This window comes from Molothrus aeneus, chromosome 22, assembly GCF_037042795.1.
Source record: "Molothrus aeneus isolate 106 chromosome 22, BPBGC_Maene_1.0, whole genome shotgun sequence".
Classification (NCBI taxonomy): Eukaryota; Metazoa; Chordata; class Aves; order Passeriformes; family Icteridae; genus Molothrus; species Molothrus aeneus.
In genome coordinates, this window is record NC_089667.1 from 2,003,476 (window position 1) to 2,027,107 (window position 23,632).

The 23,632-nt window shown below is 46.2% G+C and overlaps 1 protein-coding gene and 1 pseudogene across 1 annotated transcript in view; both read left to right on the forward strand.

Annotated features, from left to right (window-relative positions):
- Positions 1 to 1,879: 1,879 nt before the first annotated feature.
- Positions 1,880 to 23,632, forward strand: part of CDON (cell adhesion associated, oncogene regulated) — a 39,153-nt gene continuing 17,400 nt past the window's right edge. The window contains exons 1-12 of the mRNA XM_066564525.1: positions 1,880 to 2,028; positions 4,058 to 4,330; positions 5,817 to 5,963; positions 6,253 to 6,396; positions 7,154 to 7,441; positions 8,275 to 8,544; positions 9,460 to 9,798; positions 14,277 to 14,569; positions 17,990 to 18,164; positions 20,350 to 20,481; positions 21,779 to 21,985; positions 22,620 to 22,801. Of these exons, the coding sequence (XP_066420622.1) occupies positions 1,953 to 2,028; positions 4,058 to 4,330; positions 5,817 to 5,963; positions 6,253 to 6,396; positions 7,154 to 7,441; positions 8,275 to 8,544; positions 9,460 to 9,798; positions 14,277 to 14,569; positions 17,990 to 18,164; positions 20,350 to 20,481; positions 21,779 to 21,985; positions 22,620 to 22,801 (2,526 nt within the window). The 5' untranslated portion in view covers positions 1,880 to 1,952. The remainder of the gene's footprint in view (positions 2,029 to 4,057; positions 4,331 to 5,816; positions 5,964 to 6,252; positions 6,397 to 7,153; positions 7,442 to 8,274; positions 8,545 to 9,459; positions 9,799 to 14,276; positions 14,570 to 17,989; positions 18,165 to 20,349; positions 20,482 to 21,778; positions 21,986 to 22,619; positions 22,802 to 23,632) is intronic.
- Positions 18,918 to 20,244, forward strand: LOC136565757 (cytochrome b-like; annotated as a pseudogene).

Below are 23,632 nucleotides of genomic sequence, written 5' to 3' on the forward strand. Positions count from 1 at the left end.
TAGATCTCCAAAGATAAAGTTTAGTTAAAGATAATGAGCTGGCCTTGTTTAAAAAGACAGCTGCAAAATAACCCAGTAGCTCCATGTGCTGGGGTTAAAGTTGACCCAGAATATACGTTTCATTGCTTTTGATAAATAAATAGTGGAGGGAAGATTTGGCAAAAAGCAACATTGCCCCCAGCCCTCTTCAGCAAAGTGTTTGATGTTAACAAGTTCTCTGGGTGTTTACTTTGTCCTCTGTGTGCGCTGGTGGAGCGGTGCTCCTGCCCTTGAACCGAGGGAGAATTCAAATAAACCAACCCCTTCGGCACAGCTGGGCTCTTCTGCCATCTGTGGCTTCCCAGAACAGCCCCGGCTCGCCTTGGGAGCCAGCCTGAGCCACGGGATCGCTGGGTCTTCCCAACAGCTGAAATAAATTTGGAGGATCAGATAAAACTGCCCAGAACCGGGAGCAGAACTCGACAGTGTTTCTTGCTGCCCTCTCAAGCTGTCAGTGTAACCGAGAGTGCAGTTTGTGGGCAAACAGCTCCATAAATCCAGAGTGATTATTTAATTATGATTGGAGGCTTTTCCTGATGCTTCATTTGCACATATACTTTACAGTGATGCTGTGATGATAAAACATGGTTATTTTAAAATAAATCACAGGAATAATTTTGCTGTTGATATCTGGATGCAGCTTCTTGGAAAGCAACCGGCTCTATGAACACTCAATAAACTGGGACTTATTTGTACCAAGCATGTGTATTGCTGCACTTGTTTCTGTGCTGAAGTAAAACTCCCAGTTATTGTGTGTGTGTTGGATACATGTTTATATACACAGCTGATAGATGAAATGTTTAAAGTCTATGTTGAGTGTTATCAGCAGTGGAATTGTATGGCCGGGCTGATAAATGAAGTAACTGTGCTAAATGAGCTCAGATCTTATCCATCATAGCATTACACAAGGCCAGTTGGACATTTACATGAATGACAGCTGTGGATTTATTGTTTTCTTGGAGAAACCAGTGTTTGATTGAGACTCAAAGTGTCAGAAACACCATTCCTGAGACTCACCTCGGGCAAGTTCTGTTGCTGGTTCCATGATTTAGTTTTTGTCTTGCTGGTTTAACAATTTATTATAGAGTCATGTAGGTTGGAAAAGACCTCTGGAATCATATTTTGTTTGTGTTTTGCTAGTTTAATGATGTAGTTTTTATTTTTGATGATGAAAGTGAGATCTCACATAGCTGAATGGTTGAGTGTGATCTGGCCAAGGAAAGGACTGCTCTCTCTAGAAGCAGCTATAGAGATAAAAGTGGATATAATGCATGCCACAAAAGGATATAGGAGAAAGCACAATTTTTTTGGGAATATAAATGAGAACAAGACTAATATTGGTGTTTTTGCATTGCTATGGTTTGCCTGTAAAACCCAGCAGAAGGAGCCAGCAGATGACAGGTCTCAGTGAGCAGGTTTAGAGCAATTGAGAGCAGTAGCGGCATCGTGGCAGTAGATTCATAGAAACTTGTAAAACAAGTGCGGCCTGATGATAGATGGTCAAATGATTATTGTTTGCAAACAATATTATCTCCAATAGATAAGCTGTTTACTTTGGACTCCAGCTCCTCTGGGTGGAACGGAGTCTAATTTATCAAGGCAGAGCGGTTCAATGCGGATGCCTCATGCCCCAGCTGTGGAAAAACTCTTACATTAAGAATAGGACTTGGAACCACAGTGAAGTTCAGCTCTAACTCACTTTTACAGATGGTTTCTATATTGCAAAGAATATTAGCTGTTTCCTGGTTGTGCTTTTTTTTTTTTTTCTTTAAACCCCAAACACTTTGTTGTAAGAGAGTTAAAAGACAAACTCCTGAAACTCACAGTAGACATGTGCCTGTTTGTTTTGTAGCTGTTTCCGTGCCTCATCTTAGTCTGGAGCTTTGGGCTTTCAATTTGGATAATCTGGCGCTATGCATCCAGCCCCTGGGCGCTTCCAGGCACTGCTCCTCATCGCTGCCACCAGCCTTGTCACTGTCACCAGCACAGGTAAGGCCTCCCCCAAGCTGGGGACTGGGAGATTTTGGGGTTGAGCTCAAACTTTGGAACAAACAACGCTTGGGGAGTGCATTTCAAAGTGGCCAACTTGACTGGATATTGTCAATAAGCTGCTTTTAAGGAAGCATGAAGCACTGAAATACAACCTTACACTCAATATGACTTTGCTTGTAAAAACTTGGCTCAGGACAAGCGCCAGAACATGGAAGACTCTGGGATACGTGGGTTTGTTCCTTGGGATCTCCATGGATTCAGCTGGACGCCGGTTCTGCTGCATGCAGTGCATCTTGTGTTCCCAGGGGTTGGGAGGGGTTTGGATTTTCAGGGGGAGAGGGGAATCAGCCCTTTGAAATCCGAAAGCTGATGCGTGGCTGCAGTTGGAACAGCTCTGGTGTTAAAAAAAAGAAGAGGCATGGTTTTAATTGACACATCTGCTCTGTGTAGTCAGCTTGTCTTAACGTAACCACACAAAAAAGAAGCTTTTACTACTTTTAGCACTTCATAGCCAATCGTTATGAGCAAATGGGATAAATTTTATTTTTCAAGAAGTCATAGGAGATAAATTCCAGCTGCAGGGTCACTGCTACCAATTTTGCCTTTTACGCGAAGTGCAGTGTTGGTGTCAGAAGTGAGGGCAGGGGCGAAGATGAAAGTAGCAGTATGATTTCATAGCAATTGGTGGCAAGCAAACTGAAAGGTCAGTGCTTCCCTCTTATCCCTGGAAATTCAAACTGAACTAATAGGAAAAACAGTTTTCTAATTAAAAGCTAAAAATGGACATCTGGAGTCCTGCGAAATGCTTGGATACCATTTTTATGGATTTCATCTTTTTTTGTTAAGTGAAGCCACACTTTAATTTCCATTTTTATTTTATGTTTATGCAGATAGTTTATGGTTCAGTTAAAAATGTGCAGTCTCTCATCTGAAACTCATAACCAGAGCTGGGATGGACTGACTTGAGAAGAAAAGCATGAACCCAGGGCCCCACCTATAAGAAAACTGTCTCTGACTTGGATGTCATTTAATATCATCTTGACCCATAGTATTTGGAATTCCTTAGATCCTTTACAAAATAGAAGCTGTTTTTCCCTGCCAATGTCTCTATTTTTAATTTAGTTTTTTCTCCTAATTTCTCTTACTAACCAATTAAATATTACTGGTGTTAATTGCCTTTTGCTTGCTTCCTTCATGCAAAATCTTTAGTGGAGAATTCAATAGAAAGCAAATGGAAATACTTCCCAGTGTTTCATTGGCCAGGATAGGAAAAAATCTCTTCCAACAAGCAGGAATTTTCTTTTGGCAAATAAATGGATTCTCATAACCAAGTTCTGTGGAATTGAACCTTTTATTTATTAGCAGCTCTTCCTGTTTCTGTTCATCTTTACTCAGTAAAGATAATGGATGCCCAATTCATCATCCTTGTCCTGATGAAGTCCATGTATTTGGAATTAGCAAGAGCCTTTGCTGTTCGTCCAGCTTTTTTTTATCCGGCTATTTTTAATTAGTTCTGCAGACTCGGAGACGGTTCTGTGTAAATACCTGGCAGGCTCCTGCCATTTCTAGCATTTTACAAGTCACGTCCAGGCCTGCTTCATATGGGACAGATCAGCTACAGCTGTGTGTTCCTGTGCTCCATCTCTTCAGGTGACAGCTGCTGTTTTCCTCTGGATAAATCCAGTGGGATTGCAATTTTTGCTGGCCCTGGCAAGCGTGACGCCTGTGCCTTGTGCACACTTGGGAATGTACCTCCCCCTTACTGCACCTACCTCCATTTAATTGTTGTTACCCCCTTTGTGGGGTTTGAATCTTGACGTTTTCCCAGCGTTTGAGAGCGAGCAGGATTCTCTCCTGAGTTCCTCTTGCCAAGGAAAAGGCAACACTTGCTTGAGTATGCAACTCAGAGTTTAGAGTCCCTTCATATGGTGAGTCTTTCCTTCCAGTCAACACATTGTTAACCTTATCACCTGTGTCCATGCAAAATTCTGGTCTCTAACTCAATATATTATGTTTCTCCTTTTAGATATAACTCCTCATTTTATTTCTGAGCCCTCATCTACTGTCCAGAAGTCTGGTGAGCCCGTCCAACTCCGCTGCTCTGCCGAGCCCTCCACAGCTCGCATTTCCTGGCTGTTTAATGGGGAGCCTCTGAACAGCAGGGTGGGAGAGGTGGAAGTGCAGGCAGGATCTTTGACAATCGTGTCCCTGAGCCCGGCGGCGTGCGGGCGCTATCAGTGCGTGGCGAGCAGCGGCGTGGGCGCCGTGCTGAGCCAGCCGGCCACCGTGTCCATGGGCAGTAAGTTCATCTGCATTCCTGTTCTTTGCTCCTTGCCAATTCTCAGCTGGCTTGTATGCTTGTATGGTTTGTTCTTTGACTTTTAGAAAATGCCCAGATCAAAATGTTCTGGGACAATATGATGGATTGTACACTTCTTGCCTTTTTTTTTAATTACATTATCTGAGACCTGTCAGGTGATGCAGCCCTGGAGCAGATTCCTCAGAAGCTTGTGGATCCCCATCCTTGGAGGCTTTTAAAGCCTCAGCTACACCAAACCATACCTGATGGATTCAGTGTTGGTGTCAGCCTCATTTCAAGTTGAAGGACCCCAAGGGTCTCCTTCAGCAAACACAAATGTTGCTCAATGAAATAATATTAATTTCCAGGAATTGGCCTTAAAAGACAAGATTCCCAAATGCTTCCCTTCACAAAGGATGTTGAAGGAGCAGCTGAGCTGCCACACCATTGTAGAAGTGTTCTTGAGAGTTGAGAAATATGTGGGAATTGTTGCCTGGGAAATAAGTGGGAGCTGCAGATTTTAATTTTCATTTGATTTGATCAAACCAGTGTTGATGTTCTTCAGGTGGGGGACAGTCTTCTCACCTCTTAGGACAGCTTCCCTTCTCTTAGTTGCACTGGTTCTTCTGATCAGACTTTGCCTTGTTTCTTGATCTGTAAATTTTGTGACCTCCAGGGATTTGGAAAAGGGAGGACAATGTCTTCCACATGGAAAGGACAGTGCAGTGCAGTGCTGAGATTGGGAGTACAATATTCCTGCATGAGCGTGGTTTGTCTGCCTGGGATATGTGGGCTGTCTGAATCAGGTCTTTGTCAAGCAGGGTTTGAGTGATTTCTCTGGAAGGGTACCTCATCTATGGAGCATGTCCAAAATCCCCTTGGGAGGAAAATCTCTTATAAGTGTTTTGGTAAAGTACTGACCCATGGCCAGTCCCTCTCAAGAGAGCTCCAAGGGTGGCCAACATAAGAAAACTTCACAGCCTCAAAGAAGTTTGAACATGGAGGGAGTAGAAGAGCAGCTTTCACACTTCCCTCCTGCCTTGGAGGCAGCACACAGGAAGGTGCTGGGAGCGCTCGGCCTCCCTCATTATCATCCCAGAAAGACAATTCCATGTTTTTATGGACAGGCTTCCTGATGTCAGTGTGAATTGTCTTCTGTAGTGCCCACAGAGTGTGTGAGGAGTCCTGCAGCCTTTCCAGTGTCTCTGCTGGCTTTTCTGGGAGCAATTGAGGGGATGTAGGAAGTATTTTTTTTTCTCCTCACTGTTCCCATGTAAAAGCTTTCGTAGTAAGGAAGTGGATAAGGAGGGTTTATGGTGTTAGGGGCTGCAGGATAGACCAGGCCTGTTGATGTGAATGTCCAAAAGCTGCAGCAGAGAAGATAATAAGCATGAAACCAACTGTATTCTGAACACAACACTGAGCTTACTGCCCTCCCCCTCTCCCAAGCCATGGCTGCTCTTACCCTGTTCCCAACTCTCTCCAGGTTTAGGTGACTTTGATGCCTTGGAGACTGCTGCTGTTGCAGCAGAGGAAGGAGGCACAGCTCTCATCAGGTGCAAGGTGCCAGAAAGTCACCCCAAAGCACAGGTTCGCTTCCAAGTGCGGGGGAAGTGGCTGGAACAATCAACAGGTGAGGTGTTTTGTGCAATATAAGTATCCAACAAAAGCTTGCCTGGAGTTTTTTCTTTGAACCTGAAGGGAAAAACTCCTCTGGAAAGTTGCAGAACTTCCTGTGCAAATTACTTTATCTAAACCTACCCTTGGAAATTAGTCTCCTTTGCATTGTGATTTCTTTTTGATTCTATATTTAGAATAAATAGGTATAGCTGACAAATTAATTTTAAAAATTACAAAAAAGGAAGACATCTTTTGAAACAAAATTAAATTCAATCCTCTTTTCACCTTCCCCACTTGTTTAGACAACTACCTAATTCTTCCATCTGGAAACCTGCAAATTTTGAATGTATCTTTAGAAGACAAAGGGTCCTACAAGTGTGCAGCATACAACCCAGTTACTCATGACCTCAGAGTAGAACTCACTGCACGGAAGCTCACAGTCACACGTGAGTATTCAGTTTGGCTTTCCAGAATTAATGCAGCTCAAACAGAATAAATGACATTCCTTTTTTAGCAAGGGCCTATCAGTGCCTCCAACACCATGGTATGTAAGATCTCTCCTGCATTCTTTGCACATTCAGTTTTTATCTCCCCTCACTGTGGAGGAGCAGCATCATTTCAAATCCCAACACCATTTAAAATTCCAGGCAATCACCTTTGGAAAGGGAATACTGCTAATACTTCTGTCCCCAAATCTCTTTTGGAGCAGGACTTCTGGAAGTGTTACAACATCATGCTCAGTCCCAAGTGGAGTGTTTGAAAGACACTCCATGGAGAGGAGAACAGAGAATGGGATGGAAGGGTGTGGTTTAGAAGCTTGGTTGGTTTCTCCTGCAAGGAAAAGCTAAGAGAATTGGGATAGTTCACCTTGTGAAATAGAAGGTTTGGGGGTGACCTAATTATGACCTTCCTGATTGTGACCTGAAAGGAGCCTACAAGAAAAATGGAGAGAGAGAGGGCCCGGAGTGACAGGACAGGGGGGAATGGCACTGATGGAGAGTAGGTTTAGATGAGATACTTGGTCCCTGTGAGGGTGGTGAGACCCTGTGAGTCTCTCTGCCAAGAGAAGTTGTGGGTGTCCCATCCCTGGAAGTGTTCAAGGCCAGGATGGACAGGGCTTAGAACAACTCAGTCGAATGGAAGGTGACCAGAAGCCCAAACCATTCTGTGATTCTATTCCATGATTCATCTCCTTTCCTGCAGGCCCTTCTTCAGGTGGCTCCCACATCCTTCACCCGCTGGCTCCCCAGAGCCTGGCAGTGCCCCAGCACAGTGCCCTGACCCTGGAGTGTGTGGTCAGTGGGGCAGCTCCAGCCCCCACCCGCTGGGTGAAAGACGGCCGGGATGCGCTGAGGAGAGGCAGGTGGAGGCTGCTGCACTCCCACCTGGTCACCGACAGGCTGGAGCCATCGGATGCTGGGAATTACTCCTGCGTGGTGGGAAGTGACTCTGGAGCAGTGAAATATGTTAACTATTCGCTTACTGTACTTGGTAAGAATTAAAGACATTTGCACATTCAGGCAACAAACATACCCTTCGTATACCTGCTAGTTTTGGCATCTGCTTCCAAACAGCCTTGCATTCTTGCTCAACCTTAAGCGTATTAAAATAAAGAATACAGATCTCTTTATAATGACCATATCCCATCCTTTCTCCCAAGTTCAAATCTGTAATTATTTATCTCTTCAAACCATTTGCAGTCTGAAATAATGAAACAGTGAAGGATAACAAACTCCAAGGGAAAAACTGATCCATTTATTTTCCTACAGAGTGCCAGTGTCAGTAATGTGCCAGGGACCAGATTTGCTTCTTTTGAGGTTGTATGTGAACAAAAACTGATGAGGGAAGGTGATATGTTTAGATGAGAACATCAACAAAAGCAAAAGAAACATAATCATATATTTGACCTCTTTTGTTTGGCTGCTAGTTGTTCCTCACCTCCCCTTTCCATTGTAGCAGATTTTCCTGGTATTTGAGTTTTTCTGCATTCATGACAGATTTTGTTTGGGTTTTAAAATGTGTGTGTTTGAGTTACTCAGAAAACAAGTTGTTGACGCACAACACACCTCTTTTTGGGGGATGTCACTAATTAATTGTTTTGAAAATAGAAGTCTTTTATTTACAAGATTACTGCAAACATATGGCTGTTGAAATAAAAGGGAGAACCCATTCAAATAAGCCCATGTGTGGGAATACCAGCTTCAGGCTGTGCAGCTTGTGGTACTTCTTCAACCTTTGGATGTGATAAGCCTGTGTAATGTTTCACAGCAATTTTTTTCAGGACTTAGCCTAAGTCGTTTATGTAGAATCGTTTCCCTTTGCAGAACCTGCCTCACTCTCCAGGGGACTGCAGGACGAGACCGTGGCTGCAGGAGCGAGCGTCCATTTCTGGTGCGAGGCCGGCGGCAGCCCCGCTCCCACCCTCACCTGGCTCCACAACGCGGCTCCTCTCCAGCCCTCCCCACGGCATCTCCTCACAGGAAACCACCTGAGGATCTGTGGGGTCACCCTGGCGGACTCTGGCTTGTACCAGTGTGTGGGAAACAATGGAATTGGGTTTGTGCAGTCCACGGGGAGACTCCGTGTCCAGCCAGGTATGGGCACTTGCAGCCCTCGAGAACTCACATTAAGCATTTTTACTTTAAGCTTTGTGGTATTTTTTTCCCCTAGATTATGTATTAATTTGTTTCTGACCACTAATCTTACAAAGAAAGTGCTTTCAGCTGGATTTTAAGAGATGCAGGGATTTCTGGGGTAGTGTGGCTACTTGATACTTAAAACCTGGATTATCAGCTGCAATCAAATCAGCTTATGATTGGACTTGATGCAATTTATTCTTAAATGGAATCAGGATCCTGTTGTGCTGGGTGAGCTGGTACTCTTAGTAGTATCGGCTGCTGAGTAGTTAAGCCTGTTCCATAATCAAGTTTACACAACAATCATCAGGTTTGGGGTTAATGCACACTTCCCCTCTATCAGATTGGCAGGATCAGGTTCCAGCAGTCTTTTTGATCTCTTTTGTCTTTAAGATACCTTCTAATACCAAGAGAAGTTGATTTCTGCTGGCACAAGGATGCTGGCAAGGCAGTTGCTGTCCCTGTTCTCTCCCTGTCATGCATAGCTGAAGCTTTGAACCTTCTCTGGACCAGTTATGGTTGGTGTGCGCTGTGCAGAGCCTGGCTGAGCAGAGATTTTGTGGCCTCTGTGTGTGTGGAGTGGACTAAGCCAGTCTTACCCGTGCTACCTTCCTGACTGACAGTCAAGTCTTTGTCATTTAGAGAATTTAAAGCACAGTTTGAGTGTAGGTTTTTATCAGCTTTCTCTAAGGTGGAGTCTGTGCTGATCTCTTCAGTCTGGAACGGAAGTCTAGAGATGTTGTGTAGAGAAGAAATAATTGTTAAAATGGTTAGAAAGAACCACATGTGATTTTTTAAATTGTATTGACTTGTTCTGGCATTAAGTGTCATATCCCTTAGTTGAATTCATTCTTTGGTTGTGTTTTCCCCCAGGCAAAGACTCTGTCCCCATCATCATCTCTTCCCCAGCCAACACCACGGTGGTGGCCGGTGGGGATGTGACCCTGTCCTGCAATGCCACCGGCCTGCCCGCTCCTCTGATCCGCTGGTACGACAGCAGAGGCCTCGTGATCAGCCCCCCCGGGCAGGGGCTTCCCCCCCGAGCGCAGAGCCCTCCCCCAGCAGGGCCAGAGCCCCGGTGCCCCTCGGTGCCCCAGGCGGGCTGGGGCTCCCTGCACCTGCGGAACGTCAGCCCCGAGCGCGCCGGGCGGTTCCGCTGCGAGGCCAGCAACGAGCACGGCTCTGCCCTGGCCACTGCCTTCCTGACTGTCGGTGAGTTGAACCCCCAGCTTCCCTCTTGGCTCCCTGAGTTAGGTGAGAAATGCCTCAGAATAAGAAATGTGTGGCAGGTGGGTGGGGCAGAGTCTCAGGGGAAGGAAGCGGAGGAGTCTAAATTGTCTTCATGGAGCAGTTCCTCCATCCCACCTTAGGCAAAGGAGAAATGCTGTGTGCATTGCATGGGCTTAGCATCTTCTGTGTGAAAAAAACTATCTGAGGGTGTGTCAGACTAAGCCCTTTTCCTACTCAGAGATGGGGCAGCTGAGGGGACAAAATGCCTTTAATGCCTTAAAGCAAATCATCTAAAACTACCCCTCCTAGGTCCTAATACAATACATCTTTCATAGTTCTATTTCTCCAAATTATCTAGTCTTTTTTACAAAACCATCCTTTAAAACTTGTTTCTATTTCCATTTCTCTCTCAGCAATATCTGTCCTATTCCATAGCATTTCTATGTCAGCATTTCTTGTCTGAATGTTTACATACAAATACATACTATGTCAGCCTTCTGTCAGGTTTTGAGAATTTTCTACAAATCCATTTCCCACAAGGGAGGTATTTTTTATTTATTTCTTGAAATTGCTACTAGGAAAAGACAGTATTTACACTAAAGCAGAATGGGAAAGAGTCTTTCCTCACATTGGAATATTATGTGACATTAATAACAGGTTTGAGCTCCCCCAAGTTCCCTTCACAAGAACCCAGATACAGATTTTTAGTTACATGAAGTTACTTAAGTTTCTCAGCTCTTTCAGCACCTTGCCTCAGTTAATTTAGCTGAATGCCAGGGAGATTTCAGGTTAGTGGGATTTAATATGTGGCCCCATATTTAAAGTTCTTTGGTTAGAGTTTAAAACTCCTGTAAATAACATAAAAAGATGCTTAAAGGTTCACTTAGGGGAAAAAAAGAAAGAAGAAACCTCAAGAAAGTGATCCCATCATGTAGTTTTATAAATCAGTTATTTTTGGACCTTGCTGAGTGGAAAAACGAAACTAAATATCATCCCAGAATTCAGCCTGTGTTAAAGAGAAAAATCCCAGTGCTTTGCCTCAGAATTTTATGGCAGTGAGTTCAATTTTAATGCTTTGTTTATTAACTTTTATCGGTTTCTAATACGTTGTACTGGCTGCTGATTATGGTGCAGAGGGTGGTTAAGGCATTTGGTTTTGATATAAAAGTCTCTGAGGACTTTCTGGGAGCTGTTAGGGGTTTAGAACAGCTCCCAGCCGTGCCAAAGACATGCTCAGACACTCAGCTGTTTAATGAAGAATTCCTGCCAGGTAACACTTCCGAAGCACCTGAATGACTTCAGCTGGGATTCCATTTCTTCAGTAGAAGGATCAGCTTAAACACTTCTCAGCTTCAGTACCTGGTCCTGTAATTTGCCTTGTCCCAGCACACAGTAAGAGAGCCCATTTGGCTGAAAAATATATCTTTTTTTTTTTTTTTTTTCCTTCTGCTGGATCTATTCCAGGCTGTGATTCATTGCATGGTCTTACAGTGGGCAGGACAACTTCAGCTGCCATCATAGTGAGAAACCACCAAAATGTAAAATGATGCCTCAGGATCCTGTACCCACGGCCCTCCCTTTTTTGGGTCTTTTTTAGACAGTTGCAGGAGCTTCCCAGAGCTACTGAACACAAGGTTAAATCTCCAAAATAACTTCATCTAATGGAAATGAAGGAGAAAAATACACTGCAGGCAGTCTGAGTAGCAGGAGAGGGAGTGAAAAACAGAAGGAGCATTTAGTATACACAGGTGGGTGTTTCAGGGACAAACAGGCTGAATTGCTCCTACAGAAACCTTAGAGAAGCTCTGAGAAGTGCTAATGTGATTTGCAACACGTGCTAGGTGTGGGTGACCTCACTGATGTGCTGTGTTCAGGTTTTCAGAGGGCTTGCCCAGCCTGTGCTGAGGTATTTGGAGAGCTTGGAAAGAGGAAGGATCCTCTGGCTGTGAAAGGAGCAGGGAGGAAGTGCCTGGGAATGTGACCTGTTTGCACAGCAGAGATAAAACCCAGAGCTGCCGGCTCTGCCTGTGGCTGTACCCTGGTCAGCAGGGGAGCAGGAGAACAAGCAAAGGTGCTGTGAAACACAGCAGGTGGGGAAGGGTTTCTGCAGGAGGAGAGGCTGAAAAAGTGAGGGCTCTTCCCCTTTGAAATGAGGCAGCTGAAGGAGAGAAACAACAGCAGGCAGTCAAGTACTGGGTATTATGGAATGTGTGAGTTGGAGCCAGGCTGGGAGAGTTGGAATGGTTCATCCTGGAGAAGAGAAGGATCTGGGGAGATCTCAGACCTCCTTCCCATGCCTAAGAGAGCTGGAGAGGGTTTTTGTACAAGGGCCTGGAGTGACAGGACAAGGGGGAATGTCTTCACACTGCCAGAGGGCAGGGTTAGGTGGGATATTGGGAAGAAATTCCTCCCTGTGAGGGTGGTGAGGCCACAGAGCAGCTGTGGCTGCCCCATCCCTGGAAGTGTCCAAGGCCAGGTTGGACAGGGCTTGGAGCAACTTGAGATAGTGGAAGGTGTCCTTGCCCATGGCAGTGGGGTGGAACTGAATGGTCTTTAAGGTCCCTTCCAACCCAAATCATCCTAAGATTCTATGAATGCAATTCTTTTAATGCCCAAATTTGTGTCATTCAGTCCTTCTCCGGTTGCTGGTGGGATGGTGGGATCAGGATTTTGGGTGCATGCAACCTTTGGCCTGACTCAGCTCAGTGCTGCTGGTGTTTCCAGTGGGATTGGGAAGCTGAGGAAGAAAAATCTCCATGGCTAAGGAGAAAGGGATGGCACTGAGAGCAATAGCCAAAAAAAGTTACATAATGACACAGCAGCAGAGAGAAGGCCGATGTGCTGGGTTATATGGGTAGTAATTATAGCAGAAAGTTTGCAGAAAGAGCTTTGATCTGAATTACTCAATGGGAATTGTTACCCGGGGCTTGTTTTCCAAAGCAAAAATACAACAGCCCAGCAGTTGTTGACGACTCCCCTCCTGCAGCAATAAACACAGCGCTGGCTGTGGGTCTGCTGTCACCAGCTGAAACCACAACTCATCCTCCACTCCAAGAGTCCATTCCCCAGTGCCAGCAGGCACCAAACCATGCCCACCCACATCCTCGGGGTCCACCACAGTGCTGAGGGCCTTCCACCTCCTCCCATTTGTTTCCAATATCACGCCCTTCCCGCTGCTCCACTGACAGCAGAGATACCCTTTCGCTCAGGGATTGTTCTGGGAGTGTCTGGCATTTTAGGACCATCTGGGCTTTGGGGACATCCTCCCCACGTTGTTGCCTTCTTCCTGTCTCTGAATTTTGTGGCATTGCTAAATAAATGAGAAGAAACAAACAAGGAATGCTTGCCGAGAGCATGTCTTCAATTTGAAAAGAGAACTTTCCTTCCCAGCTTTTTAAAAAGTGGCCAAAAATAGCAGCCACACTTGCTGCTGGTATTTTAATGGAGGTTTGAAGGAATCTGAGTCAGCCAGGCTAACACTGCCTAGGCTTTACATTACCAAGGAATTTGTTTGTTTTGTAAACCAAGTTCCCTTCATTCCCTTCCCCTTCCAGACCCCGGCACGTAACATAAACCTACACAAATCTGAAAGGACGGACAGGGCTCCGAACATCTGGCTGTCCCACTGCTGCCGTGTGCAGCCTCAAGGAGCTGTGCTGCTTCCCAAACCTTCTTGCTTTAAGTCCTGATGTTTTCTTGTCCTGGATAATCTCACATGTCCAACCTGCCACCCTTATCCTGCCTGGAATTCTGACGAGCCCTGCATCAGCCAAACAGGGCTCTTTTTTTTGTCTTGTAGCCTCTTTTAGAGTACTGATACTATATAGATTTCTTTTTCATACCAGCAAAAGTAAATAGGATGGAGGAGGCTGGAGAAGGATTTCTAGAAATGCGTTGGTATTAAATTGCATGTAGATCTTCCTGTAAACTGAGTTTATTCTCAGTATAAATTTTCAAATGAAGTAGTTGAGTTGTACAGCTTTCAAAGCTTCTCTAAATTACAGCTAAAACCTCAGAAACTGGGGTAGGAGAATGTCCTCTTGTGTGCATGCCAGTGCAGGCCATGAAAAGTTCCTTGTACAACGACATACAAATTACTCGGTTTGTCTCACAAATTTAACTATATACTTATTTATTTCTTTTAACATGTATTGCCATGACTTAATTTAGTGGAGATATGGTCAAACTGTGCCTGTAGACCTTGAGTTTCAGGTTTTCTCTCTTTGCTCCTGTGAAAAAAACACCAAACCAAACAAAACAAACCGAACCCCACTGCTGTGCCCTGAAAAAACACCCAGGCCGCAGCTTGGCACTAGGCTCAGATCTGTGTGGGCACCTCTGGACCTGGCGTTTTGCAGCAGGGCTTGTTTGGAAATGTCACTCTGAAATGATTTAGTGTCCCCTCGGCGCGGGGCGAACGTACGTCACGGTGGGGATGTAACCAGACCCTCCCTTTGCAGTTCCTTCAGCAACTGGCACGAGAGCAGGAGAAACAGCTTCTCTGGAGCTTGCCCAGAGCGACGAGAGCGGCGGTGATTTTGGTGCAGAAATGGCATTTTCAAGCTCGCCTCCGACAAAATCTCCTCTGGACGCGGCCGCGATGGAGAAGGCGTCGAGCGCCGGCGCGCCGCCCGAGGCTCCCATCATCCTGAGCCCCCCGCAGACGCCCAAGCCGGACTCATACAGCCTGGTGTGGCGGCCGGGCCGTGCCGGGGGCCTGCCCATCAATGCCTACTTTGTCAAATACCGCAAGGTACTGTCCCCAGCCCTGGCCAGCCCCGCGGGGATGCGCCGCGGTTCTGTGGGTTTCACAAGGGGCAGCAGGACTGGTGGTTGTGATGGCTGGTCAGGGGTATGATGGCTCAACCCGGACACTGCAACCCTCCCAGAGATAGCTCCCACAGCTTCTAGGGGTCTCAGGCACTCCTTCAGCCACAGGGTAACCTCAGCAAGGGGCAGGTACCTCAGCTCTTAGCAGGGATTTCAGCTCTTAGCAGTGATTTCACCTCTTAGCAGTGATTTCAGCTCTGAGCAGTGATTTCAGCTCTGAGCAGGGATTTCACCTCTTAGCAGTGATTTCATCTCTTAGCAGTCATTTCATCTCTTAGCAGTGATTTTAGCTCTTAGCAGTCATTTCATCTCTTAGCAGTGATTTCAGCTCTTAGCAGTGCTTTCAGCTCTTAGCAGTGATTTCAGCTCTTAGCAGTCATTTCATCTCTTAGCAGTCATTTCATCTCTTAGCAGTCATTTCATCTCTTAGCAGTGATTTCAGCTCTGAGCAGTGATTTCAGCTCTTAGCAGGGATTTCACCTCTTAGCAGTGATTTCAGCTCTGAGCAGTGATTTCAGCTCTGAGCGGGGATTTCACCTCTTAGCAGTGATTTCAGCTCTGCCTTGCAAGGTGTCCCCAGGCCAACACAGGTGTCCCCAGGCCAACACAGGGATAAAGAGACAGGAGCTCCGTGTAGCAGTTCCACGGTGTTCCTTTATTCCAGCAACCCTCCAAAGGAGGCCAGGGATGACAGCTCCCTCCCAAACAGGGCAGAAGCTGGGGTTTTTATGGGGAAAAGTGGGGTGGTACAAAGGGGGAAAAACCAATGAATTATAAAGAATCTACATGGGAGCCCAAAGCATGCTGGGAACTCACCATGACCGAGTAGGATTTCTCAATCCAGGAAGGTTGAGATGATCTTATCACAGCCCACTCAAGGGACATCTCTCCAAGGGAGAGGTTTGGCATGCTTAGCTGTCTCCACACTGGTGTGAACCAGGACATGGGCTCAGGCCAGGCAGAACACAGTGTATAGCTAAAGCACAATGTTCCTATGCCCACACAGCTTGTTTGAGGGATGGCTGACATTGTCACCAGTACACTGCTCTGTCTAGTTTTAAATGAGATTTATCCAGGCTTTTCTGTCCTTTACAGTGTCATTATGGAGAATGGGGCTCCAGGGTGTGTTGTGTGCAGAATCAGTGGGGTTAAAAATGCATTTAAATGTGAGCCAGCTTGAATCTGTGTGTGAGAGCAGAAGGGAAGCTGAGTTTTACCGTAGTGCATCACTGAGTTTGCTGCTCTGGGTCCCAAAGGGACTCAATTAAACTGAAGTTATCAAATATGAAAGTGAACTGAAATTTGCAGAGCAATACCTACTGTGGCATTAAAAGTGGTGTGACAGCACCGAGCTCTTTTGCTTAACATCACGTGGTGGGGTTCCTGGGGTCTCTTGTGCAGAGCCAGGAGTTGGACTCCATGATCCCTGTGGGCCACTTTCAACTCAGGAGGTTCTGTGATTCTAAAATCAGAACCAAGCAATGCCTGCGTCTGTTCTTCCAAGCAAACCAGTTTTCTACATGGCAAAGCTGTTTGATTTATTTTTCATAAGCTTTTTAATCCTCTACATCCTGATCTTGTCTTAGCCTGGAGGGAATGCTTAGATTTTTGACCTGTTGGTTCCTGAAAACCAAGTGCTAGAGTTTGTTGGTGATAATTTCTCATCCAAAGGCGGTTGGTTCACATAAGCCCTGGAAGCTCTGAATGCTTTTTTGACCTTTTTGACGCTCTCCCTTCTCTCACACCAATCCTTTCCACATTAAATGTGCTCACTCATGCATTTCTCAGCACTGAATTTATCCTGGTTTTTAGGGTGGTGCTGTCTTTGTGTCATTAAATTATTTTATTGATTTCCCTCTTTTAATAGAGGAAAAGAAAAAGTTGGGGGAATAAAAGCCCTGGAGTGGCTGCGGTAGAAGAAAATAGTTGAACAAAGACCTCTGGCATAACCTTTGATAATCCACAGCGTTTAGATCTGCCTCCAATGTTTTATTAAAGTCTTATAATGTTTAGTAGTTTATTTTTGATGGAATCTTTGTCTTTTCCTTTGGGATTTGGGGTAATGTTTTCCTGCAAAGGTCAAACATTAAGAGACTACCCAGAATGTCTTTCTTTTCTTTAACGGAGCTGATTTCACTGCTAAGTTAAAAAGTGTTTCTGTTTTTAAAAAAAGTAACATGCATTGGTAAACCCAAATCTTTGATCTCCCTGCTGACTTTTTTGCCATCCTTAACTAAGACATACTTTTTGTTGCCCATTTTAGCCAGTAAATATTTTTAAATGCTGAAGTACAGGGGAAGCTGGGCAAGTAGAGGAGAAGTGTCCTTCTCATTAGGGCATTGGGTCCAGCCTTTTAGTAGCACACAGCTGAAGGCTGACTGAAGGCTTGAAAATCATTTGGGCTCTTGTAGTTTTAGCCACAAGTGAAAATGAAAAAAAACCCAGTCAAAACCAACTGTGTGTATCTGCATGGAGAGGGGAAATAAGTTTATCCAAGGAGTGCTATGGTGCTTATTCCAAGAGGAGAAAGTGGGTGCAAAGCTGCTGATTTGTAGTAGAAGCACTTGGAGACAAACCACAGGTAAATGTAGGAGAACAGGAGGAGTTTTGGCAAGGGGCAGAGGTGCTTTGGGGCATGATTTGGGGTGTGAGCAGTCCCCAGTTCTGAGCATGCTGTGCTGATGGTTTCCCTTGTGAGCAGCTGGAGACAAATCATAGGTAAATGTAGAACAGCAGGAGTTTTGGTGAGAAGCAGAGGTGCTTTGGGGTGCAGTTTGGGGTGTGAGCAGTCCCCAGTTTGAAGCATGCTGTGACAGTTTCTCCTGTGTGCAGCTGGAGACAAACCATAGGTAAATGCAGGAAAGCAGTTTTGGTGAGGAACAGAGGTGCTTTGGGGTGCAGTTTGGGGTGTGAGCAGTGCCCAGTTCCAAGCATGTTGTGACAGTTTTCTCCCTAGTGAGCAGCTGAAGACAAACCATAGGTGAATGCAGGAAAGCAGTTTTGGTGAGGAGCAGAGCTGCTTTGGGGTGCAATTCGGGGTATGAGCAGTGCCCAGTTCTGAGCACACCGTGCTGACACTTGCAGCTGGAGACAAACCATAGGTAAATGTTGAACAGCAGGAGTTTTGGTGAGGAGCAGAGGTGCTTTGGGGTGTGATTCGGGGTATGAGCAGCCCCCAGTTCCAAGCAGGCTGTGACAGTTTCTCCTGTGTGCAGCTGGAGACAAACCATAGGTGAATGCAGGAAAGCAGTTTTGGTGAGGAGCAGAGCTGTTTTGGGGTGCAGTGCAGGCTGTGAGCAGCCCCCAGTTCCAAGCAGGCTGTGACAGTTTCTCCTGTGTGCAGCTGGAGGACGGCGTGAGCGCGGCGGGCGGCTGGCACACGGTGCGGGTGCCCGGCAGCGAGAACGAGCTGCGCCTCACCGAGCTGGAGCCCTCCAGCCTGTACGAGGTGCTGATGGTGGCCAGGAGCGCCGCGGGCGAGGGCCAGCCGGCCATGCTGACGTTCCGCACCAGCAAGGGTAGGTGCAGCACAATGTGCCCTGTGTCCCGGCCTTCCAGAGACATTTATTTAATGACATCAGTCATTTAATGGCATCTGCTAAGCCATATGTGAAATATTCTGCAATTTATTTGCTAAAGAACAGCCTCTAATAGCTAAAATTGCTGTAGGGCAAACTTCCTTGAGTGTGAGGCTGTTGGGAAGGAGAAGCTATTAAAAGCTTGATAATATTATTTTTGGGGTGATTGTTAAGATTTGTGCTGTGAGGTTTCTCTTGCTTTAAGGAGCAAAGTCAGGAGCAGTCTGTCCTTGTTGAGGTTTTTAATCACAGAAGAAACTCTGCACCATTGAGTTTTCATGCGTCAACAAAGCTGTGCCTGGTTTGCTTTGCAGACACCTCAGTGACAATCTCTGCTGACCACAAGCCAGCTGTTCTGATAGTTGTGTGCACACAGCAACAAGCACAACATTCCTAATCAGAGCGTTTTTTCTTTCAAGCTTGGACACTGCTGCCTGTGCTCTTTAGCAGACAAACAAGTCAATATTTTTTGTACAACTGTCCAAGAATGGCCTTTAAGTGACAGAGGGTAGGGTTAGATAGGATATTTGGAATAAATTCTTCCCTGGGAGGGTGGTGAGACCCTGGCACAGGGTGCCCAGAGAAGCTGTGGCTGCCCCCTCCCTGGAAGTGTTTCAAGGCCAGGTTGGATGGGGCTTGGAGCAACCTGGGACAGTGGAAGGTGTCCCTGCCCAGAGGAGGGTGTGGATCAAGATGAGCTTAAAGGTTCCTTCTGACTCAAACCCTTCTGGAATTCTATGCTGGACAGGATAACTTATAATTTTTTAAAGAATTTAATGTCTTAATGAAATTTGTGAAACATACTTAGATCCTTTGCCCTGTCCATCCTTCTCATCATTCTATCAATGAACAGATACAACACTGATGGCCCTTAACCTCTGAAAATCTCTCCTCTGCCAAAAACAGTCAACAGCTCCCTAATTGTGACCTACCCACCCCCCAGAACACCTCTGCCTGATGAAACTTTGGGTCCCTCCCAGGCACCTGCCTAACAACTCAAATCCTGGCTGACCTACTCGCCCTCCATGGCCCAGCAGACACAGCCCCAGCCTGCACCACCCTTGGCCAGACACACAGAAATGTTCAGTGTGGCTGACTGGTCCCTCACCTGCTCCAAAGGGAGCCTCATTCTTCATCTGCATCTGTCAGCACGCTAGATGGGGATTCTATGGCTCCTACTTACACAAAGCAACCTCTAACACAGGAGTCCTTCTCCTGCTGCCCCTTCATGGGCTGTGTGCTACCATGAGGCCAAACACCATTTTGAGAGGCCACAGCCATCCATCCCCAGCCTCCTCTCAGCCATCCCCTCCCTTGCACAGACCCTCAGAGGATGAGTCTGAGGAGGATTCTCTGTAGAACACCCCACACTTACCTGATTTTTTGTGCTACACCTCCTCCCTTTATCATCACAGGTGCACATTCCTCCACCCCACCTTCTTTCACGTGTCAGGTTCAAACAACCCCCAGGGCATTGTACCGAACTGTGGCAAAATCCCATTCCTCCCATACTTTTCTGTAAAAGACATCCTGGTGTTCATACTCACGTTCCTCCTCCTACTAACCCTCCCATCTTACTGGGGGGGCTCAGAAAGCTTCACACCAGCAAAGCCACTTGTCACAGCCCATCATATTAAACCCAGATAATGCTTCCTCTTCACTGTCCTGTGGTCAATCCCTGGCAAACTCGGGGGAATCAGTACGGTGGGGTGCCACCCCACCCTGCTCCACACTATCCTGCCACCCCTTCTGCCACAGGTCAAAAGCCCTCTCAGCCTGGTGTACTGGCTCCAGCTGCCTCCACAGCATTTTTACTCCTTCTCTAGACATGGATTTCAGTGTGTAATTTTCCCCATCTGGTGATGTTGTGATGAGTGGGCTGGGCAGCACAGGCAGGAGCTGGTAGCATCACCACTAAGCACTGTGGATGTCAGTCCTGCAGATGGACAGTCACTCACCCACAGCCTGGGTGGGAAATCTCCCCCTGATTGCTCTCCTGACTGTCCAGCTTGGGATGTGAAGCCAGGGCAGCACGGTAGCAAGTGACCTGGTAGAGTGAGCATTGAGAAAGAGCATTTCCTTATGCAGGCCCTACACTGATGTACTGTCTGTCAAATCTTCTTAGAAAGAACATCATCCTCGAAAAACACGCAGGCTCCATCTCCACCCGTAGGAATCCCCAAACATCCCATTGTTCATGAAGGCACAAATAATAACTTTGGTGTCATCCTTCCGGACCTGTCTCGCCACAGTGGAGGTAGGAGTGTGGATGGTTTGTGATTTGGGCACTAAAAGTTGTGTTGCAAGGAGCTGTGTCTGAGTTAACCTGTGTTTATTACTGTTCCAGGTGCTTGTATTGCTTCCTCTATTTCCTGTTTATTCTGTTACATAGGATATTTCCTAGGATGCTGCTGCCTGCATGTGTGGCTCTCAAAAACAAGAGAATTTTTGCTTACAACCCACATTCTTACCACTCATTTTTAAACCTGTGGTATCTTTTTGCTAAATACTCTGGTTTTCTCTTTCCTTCCACTGAGAAAGAGCCAGAGGAAGAGGAAATGGGAAATGGCTGTGTCAGAGCTTTAAGTTCTCAGAGTGTGTGATATCTGTTCTGAATGTTTTCCTGTGGCTTCCCAGGGACAGGCTTGTTTCTGATGGTGAGGAGATATAAGCACTTCCCAGTAGATGTGATGTTTGGCCTGGTTTCCAGTGAAAAGAGCACATTTATAGTCCTTTTTCTCATCCCTGTTCCCCCAACCTTTGAACTCCTTGGCCTGGTTCAGGCAGATTTACTCAGGGGCTGAGATCTCAAAGGTATCTAAAATTTGGGGTAAAGCCAAAGGTCAGTGGAGAGGTTTAATACCACTGGCAAGGAGCTGAGCTTGTGGCAGCACTGAATGTCAGAGGAGCCACACAAGGGCCTTATTTGTGCCTGGCTACAAATGTTCAGCTGCTTCATGCCCCAGAGCTGCCAGCCTGCTGCTCCTTGCTCCACTCCTCAGCACCAGCTCCATGTTCATGAATCCAGGCTGGTTTAGTAAAGCCTCACAGCTCTTACAACCAGATTTACTAACACCCCTCTTTCCCTTCTCTCTGTCCCACTGCTGCCTGTAACTTCAGTGAGTTCCGTAAGTACATCCTGGTGCATGCTTTGTTCTCTCTTCCTTCTCGTTTCTCCAGCACTCCTTAATGCAGATGGGTTGAAGTCTCATTGGGTCTGGGGGGATTTTGGGGGCTTGAAAATAATAACCACCATGTTTTTCTTGTTCACTTAGTGTATGTGTCTGTTTTCATGTAGAAATGGTTGGAGTAGTGCAATACCATATAATTTTTTAATATTATATTGATAAGATAATCAAATCCTCTTGAATTGTCTGCTCATCATCCATCCTTTCCAGCAGAGTAAGGGCAGTGGTGATTTCAGGAGGATTAAAGATTCTCCTTGTTAATATGTGAAATACAACACAATCATCAGCAACAAGTCTAATCTGTTATTAGTGAAAATGAAATTTCAGCTGACTCTAACCCTCTTGTACCCGAATTTCCCTGTTCAGTTCCAGAAGCTCCTGACCGACCCACGATATCCACGGCCTCGGAATCGTCCGTCTATGTCACATGGATCCCCCGTGCCAACGGGGGCTCCCCCATCACTGCCTTCAAAGTGGAGTACAAACGTCTGGGGCGCAACAGCGACTGGCTCGTCGCAGCTGGCAACATCTCTCCCTCCAAGCTGTCTGTGGAAGTTAGGAACTTGGAGCCAGGTAGCAGAAATGATCTTTCATTACTGCAGCTCTTCGAGTTTTTTCATTTTAACTTCTGCTTGGATTATCCCGTTTCTGCTCGATTAGGTTTGGGTTTTGTGTATGGCCTAGGAGCTCGTTACATGAATTCAAGTTGATTTCTGGCTTTCCAAGTGGAAAAAAAACCCCACCATAATTTAATACTTGTTCATGTGGAGAGGAGGGTTGTGTATCACTGCTATTTTTAACTTAATTGTCCTTCTAGTGAGCACTCAGAATGTAGAGAAAAATGCATTAATGGAAAAATGTCTGTCGTGACTTCTTCCCGTGTCTAGCGCTGAAAACTCCGGCAAAAAACACAAGAGAATATGGAGTGGATAGTGATAGGAATCCTTTGAAGCATCTTCTCAGTGCCCACCAGTTTCAGGATTTCCTGGGCTGATGGAGGTATCTCCAATAGCCTTTGGACATTCCTTGAGTGACTTCTAGAAGCTGTTTATATCTCCACATCAGCCTGTGGCGAGGACTCCTCTCCTTTTCTAACTGCATGCTGTGCAAAAAGTACTTCCTAATCTGTTTAGTCTCTCCTTGAATCCTCTTTCCAGCACTTGTTTTGCTACAAGGGCTTCTTTCTTTTCCCTCTTTCCCTTAAAAGGAGAAATGTACCGGTTCCGCGTGATCGCGGTGAACACGTACGGGGAGAGCCCGCGCAGCGCGGCGTCGCGGCCGTACCAGGTGGCCGGCTTCAGCAGCCGCTTCTCCAGCCGGCCCATCGCCGGCCCGCACATCGCCTACACCGAGGCCATCAGCGACACCCAGATCATGCTGAAGTGGACGGTGCGTGCAGCTCTGCCTCGTTTTACTGTAGGAGCGTCGGGGGTAGGACGGTTGGGAAGGGCATGAGAAATCTCTGCAGCCAGGTCATGGAACTTGTGGTTTATTGCAGAGGGCCTGGGTGCAGGGCCCTGCTGGGAGCTGCCAGGCACAGCTCAGAGCAGGACTGAGAGAAGAGAGGGGGAGAGAGGATGAGAGGGTAAGAGAGTAAAAGGGTAAGAGAGCAGAAGCGTAAGAGTGTAGAAGGGTAAGAGAGCGAGGTTCCCATTACAATACAATAAATCTTCTTCTGTGTTGAATATTCTAATTCTCACTAACCAGTCTAGTACAATATACAAATCCTATAGCATTTACATACAGCCTATAAGAATCATTACATTACCATACTGTGTTACATTTTAAACCCTAAAAACTCCTCTTTGGGCCCCTTCTGCCAAGCCAGTAGGGTCTGCTCTGACCCTTGGACCTGTCTGCAAGCAGAGGGTGTTGTTTCATCAAAAGGAGATTACCTTCGGCTGGCCACACCATTGTTTTCCCGTTGTTCAGTAACTGAGGGATCTCAAAGCTTGCTTTCATTTCAATATCGCTTATAGTTTCTATATTCTCAAAATCTTTTGCCAGACAATCATATTTATAAGGCTTTCCTGTTTCATCTTCCCCAACACTTACCACAGTTTGTACTTCAAAGTCAAGAATTAATGCTGTTTGTGGAGTGGTTTTCCTCCCCACAAGACCTGGAGATTTGCCCCCATTTCCAGTCACTTTTCCCGCTCAGAGGCAGCCCTGTCAGTTGTCTGTTGCCTTTTGCACCATCTCCCAGCTTCCCTCCGCCCC